General features: G+C 55.5%; 1 protein-coding gene across 1 annotated transcript; it reads left to right on the plus strand.

Annotated features, from left to right (window-relative positions):
- Positions 1-389: 389 nt before the first annotated feature.
- Positions 390-1,000, plus strand: LOC309578504 (GPI-linked NAD(P)(+)--arginine ADP-ribosyltransferase 1-like; the record flags this gene model as incomplete). Its single annotated transcript, XM_082291201.1, has 2 exons — positions 390-890; positions 986-1,000. 2 exons carry the CDS (start codon positions 390-392, stop codon positions 998-1,000), a joined length of 516 nt encoding a protein of 171 aa, XP_082147327.1.
- Positions 1,001-5,412: the final 4,412 nt, after the last annotated feature.

The raw sequence follows: 5,412 nt of genomic DNA on the forward strand, positions 1-5,412 counted from the left end.
GGGCTTCTGGGGGGCCAGGAGGACATGGCACTGTGGGAGTGGGGTCCCTGGGGGGCTGGGGGGCTTTGGGGGGTCCAGAAGTGAGCCCAGGATTTGGGATCATGGACCCAGCACATGTCCAGGGGTCTCCTGGCTGGGGCTGCCTCTCCTCCCCCTGGGCTGACCCCACTCCCCTCCCCAGTCCCTCCCTGAGGAACCCTCCCCATGTTGCCTCTGTGTCCCCCCAGTGTTCCCCAGTATCTCCTCAGTGTCCCCTCTGTGTCCCCCCAGTGTCCCCCAGTATCTCCTCAGTGTCCCCCCAGTGTCCCCCAGTATCTCCTCAGTGTCCCCTCAGTGTCCCCTCTGTGTCCCTCTGTGTCCCACTCAGCTCCCCGTGGCCTCTCCCCTCCATGGCTCCCCTGGCTCACACCCTGGCCCTGCTGGCAATGACCGTGGCCACTGCGGCCACCGCGGCCACCAAGCTGGTGTCCCTGGACATGGCCCAGAACTCCTTCGATGACCAGTACCAGGGCTGTCGCCCTGCCATGACCGCGGCGTTGCCGGCCCTCAAACGCTCTGAGTTCCAGCAGAACCCTCTGTTCGCCCAGGTCTGGGCAGGGGCCGCAGATGGGTGGCAGATGCAGGGGTCCCGTTGGTCCCCTCTGTTGTCCCCAGACCACGTCACCGCCCTCGCTGTCTACGTGTTGAGGGACCTGCACGAGGTGTTCACTGAGGCCATGAGCAAAGCCGGGAGCTCCCCTCGGGAATACCGGGACAACTTCCACTTCAAAGCGCTGCATTTCCTGCTGACCGACGCCCTGGCAACGCTGAAAGACAATCAGGAACAGAAGTGTCGCTGTGTGGTCTGGGGTGTGAACTGGGTCCGGTTCAAGGCACAGCGTGGCCAGAAGGTCCGGTTCGGTCAATTTGCATCGGCGTCGCCTTGCAATGATACCGCCCCTGATTTTGGGAGAGACACGGTGTTCCAGGTGCACACGTGCCACAGCGTGGACATCTCTGAATTATTCGACTATTATAGCAAGAAGGAGGTGGTGATCCTGCCCTTCGAGACCTTCGAGGTCACCGATGTTACCCAGGACAAGAAGGGGGAACGGATCTGGCTCAACTCCACCGGGACCCACAGCAACTACAACTGCGAGTGGCTGCGAGGTGACGGCACAGAGGGGACAACCGGGGGGATGGGGACACCCGTGATAAGGCCCAGGGGACACTGACACCCACTGGGGATGGGGGACAGGGACACCCAGCCCTGGGGACACCCACTGTGGGCAGGGGACACCCATGGTAGGGCGCAGGGGGTGGGGACACTCGCTGCCAGCTGTGGGGACACTCGTTGAGAGCGTGGGGACAGGGACACCCATGACAGGGCACAGGGACGGGGATCCCCACACCTGGGAGGGGCCAGGGACACTCCTGCCGGTGGGGACAGGGACAGGGAAAGGGACAGACACAGGGAGCTGTGGGTACGAGGCTCGTGTGCTGGACACGGCTGAGCTGGGACTCCCCCATGGCAGCCCCTGAGCCCCCCTGAGCCCTGTCAGCCCCCGTCACCCCTCATGGCACCCCTGACCCCCCCTGAACCCCTGTCACCCTCTGTCACCCCTCATGGCACCCCTGACCCCCCCTGAACCCCTGTCACCCTCTGTCACCCCTCATGGCACCCCTGACCCCCCCTGAACCCCTGCCACCCTCTGTCACCCCTCATGGCACCCCTGACCCCCCCTGACCCCTGTCACCCCTAAAGCCCACCATGACCCCCCTGACACCCCCTGGCTCCCTGTACCCCCCATGCCCCCCGACACCCTGTCACCTGTGACCTCATGGCCCCCGTCTCTCCTGTCACTCCTCAGCCCCCATTATGGCCCTCCCTGACCCCCTCACTCCCCCCATTGACCCCCTGACCCTTGTCTTTGTCCCCCCAGATGGGAGTGGCCCCAGGGACCCCCCCCTCCTTGGAGGGCTTCTCCTGGCCACCACAGCCCTGGCAGTGGCCAGCGGGATCCTCTGAGCCACGAGCCCATCCAGGTCACCATGGTCGCCATGGTCACTGTGGCCACCATGGCCACCAAGGCCACCAGGACCCCCAGAGCAACGCGGCCACTGCTGTGCCAATTCCTGGGGGCGATTTAAAGGCCACAGACACCAGTGGAAGGAATGTTGTTCTTTTACCACGGATATACAGGCAACACAAGAGTAAAACCATTGATCCAATAAAACTCTGCGCTCGGCTTTAGCCACAAGCAAGAGTAAGCAAGGCAAGGCAGCTGATGGTTACTGTACGAGAGAAAGGAGAGCGACTGACACGGGTCCATCAGCAATTGCTGAATCTTTACCATCACCCAGATCCGCAGTCGCTGGGGAGCCCCGGCTGCAGCGAGGAGCTGGAGAACCCTCCCAGCAACTGGGACATTCCTGCGCTGTAGAGAAATGGCTGAGTGAACAGGGACATGTGTACGTGCACAATCCAAGCTGTATTAGTGAACTGTCCTTGACTAGGGAAAAAAGAGAGGAGCAATGCTGATGTGGCAAGCCAACAGGGTGTGGGGGAGGGGGATGCTGGCCACAGAGAGAGAAAGACTTATGTTAGTTAGTCGCGTGCATATTAATCTGTAACCATTCACTTGCTATTAAAGGCTGCGTGAACAGTGGCTGTAACCCAATAGTATGGAGCTTGCTTATGCGTGCTTGGAGAATTAGGGTATAACTATGGGTCTGACAATAGAATAAACGCAGTTCCATCGTATCTCCATGAGAAGCGTGGTTTATCCTGGCAGATCTCTGGCAATTTCTGGCGCCCGACCAGGGACCGTTCCTCAGAGGAAGATACGCTCGCTGATCGCCGAAAGAAGGGTGACGATGACGAGCGACAGAGACACTGCTGGCGGAGAGTGTCAGCCGTGAGTCAAAGGACATTGGTCAGGCCGGTAAGAAGGGTCGCTACCTTCCCTCTGTGATACCCTGCTAGCATGGATTTAGAGTTTGCGGCAGCACAGAAATTACTCCTCAGTATCCTTGCTAAGCGAGGGGAGGAGGCCAAGGAAAAGGATCTAAATAAGCTTGTTTTATGGGCGCGGGAGCATGGACATTTGCGAGTCCCCCCCTCCTCTTCGATGCAGCCAAGTGGAGGGAAGTAGGGGATCACCTCTGGGACTGTACTATCCAGGGAAAAGGGAAAGAAATGGCAAACTTAGGGCCCACCTGGAGAACTGTTATAAATGCCTTGAAAAATATGCAAGCCGAGTCAAAAGTAGCTGCGGCTGCGGTGGAGGCAATTGCAACACCGGCTGGGGTTGTCGCTCCTGCCCGAACTACGCAGCGCAGGGGCTCAGTGGACTGTTTAAAAGCCCGAGCACGATAAAAGGGCAGAAAGCAGAGAAGCACTTTGAGACTGTCAGTGAGCTCCTGCGGGAGCAGGAGAAAGAGCTCTTGCAATCAGAGCCAAAAGACGAAGTTACCACCACCGTGCCTCAGAGCAAACTGAAGGCAAACGCGGAAGTTACAGTCGACCAGTCAATGGGTGGAGCATCGGACGGTCCTTCTTGTCAGCAGCACCTCTACCCTGCTTGCCCATCCCCTCCACCTCCACTGCCAGCAGAGATTCATCCCGGACCACAGACTGCTTCTCTGCCACAGACTGTTTCCCTGCCAGAGCCACAGACTGTTCCTCTGCCAGATGATGACATACCAATGACAGAGGTGACAAATGAGCTACCTGCTCACCCCCCAGGATCTTGCGTAAACCCACAAGCATTGGAAAGATGGGCTCATCAAGTAGAAGAGGCAATGCATCAAATGAAACCACACTTTGATTGTGCTCTGTCTTCTATGGAAGAAAAGCTCCATCGGAAGCACGAGCCACAACAGGGTCCCACTGAGTCCTGAAAAGGTGTGGCCCAGACAGCCCTGCAGCTACAGGAATGGGCTCAATCAATGAGGAGGTGGAGCAACAAATGCAAAACAAAAGAAACCAAGGCAAGTGCTTAGGTTGTTGGTCTAGTTATCAGCACTCCTTGCAGCAAACCCGTATTATCACCAATTTAACAAAAAATGCAACCTTGCCTCCTCAAGGCAGTACGCTTGTTAACGTAACACCATGGACCAACTGTTCCAATGTGGTGCCTCCAATGCAATATGCCAATGGGTCCGGGGTTTTCTTCTTTGGAGATCCTTGGGAGGACTACCAGGCACGACAGGGCATGGCCTCCTTTCCATGGAAACAGAACGTATCAGGACACTCCATCGGAGGCTGGAACATGCCGGCCATGTTGGGAGGAGCTGAGTCTATTGACACAACGGGAGGAAAGGTTTTACCTCCTGGAGTGTTTTTGATGTGCAGAGATAGAGCACGGAATGGGATTCCACATAGTCCAATTGGGGGTCCTTGCTACCTGGGAAAGCTAACTATGTTTGCCCCTTCTATACGAGCATGGAAAAACATTACAGCATCAGAGGGTTGGAAAAATAGGATGTGAAACAGATACCAGCGTAGTGTTCCCACGTTTGATAAAGATTGTAATGATAAGGTCAACATTATGAGTTTGAGTGCGTTTATACCATTGGCTGTTTTTAACCCAGGGGGTGCTGCAGCTCATGGCTATAACAATCTGAAAAAGTTGGCTTATTGGTCAGAAAAGGAATTTAAAAGACTTCCCATATATTAAATGAGCTTTTAACTGATGTAGATAGCATTAGGCATGCTGTACTACAAAATCGAGCCGCAATTGATTTTTTATTGCTAGCTCATGGCCATGGTTGCAAAAAGTTTGAAGGTATGTGTTGTATGAACCTGTCAGACCATTCCCAGAGTATCCATCGACAGCTCTCAGAACTGCAGGATGCTTTTCAGAAGATACAAATCCATACAGACAGCTTCTCTGGGTGGCTGTCCTCTCTCGGTCTGACAGGATGGTTAGGTGTTCCAGCAGGGATTCTGTAACACAACGTATCAAACCAGGAGGCCCGTAGAAAGAAGTATATATGGACAGATTCTTGGTAGATGTTTCAGAGATGTTTATTTCTCCAGCCGCATGGTCGGGGCTCTGCCGAGGAACTGTTACAATCCTGACCAAGGGTCCTTTTGCCCGCGCAGGGGAACACAAACCAACCAACGGGGAACGAGGCTGACCAGGGGCAGAGAACCCCGTGTCTGTCCCCTCAGGGCCCCTCTCCCAGGGCGACATGGCGGGGGAAAGGGACCCCGACATTTCACCTGTTTTATTTTAATAAAAGGAGACTGAAAACACCTGGATAAACACAACAAGAACAGTTTTAAAACAAAACAAGCCACCCTCCTGAGCCTTTAAATGTCCAAACAGATTCTCTGGAACATCTTAGGGCTGACAGAAGGAAGACAGGAGTCTCCGGGCATGCTTTGTGGGGAAACTGAGGCAGGAGAGGGTTTAATTTATTCCC

Source organism: Coloeus monedula, assembly GCF_965178545.1.
Source record: "Coloeus monedula genome assembly, chromosome: 1".
Classification (NCBI taxonomy): Eukaryota; Metazoa; Chordata; class Aves; order Passeriformes; family Corvidae; genus Coloeus; species Coloeus monedula.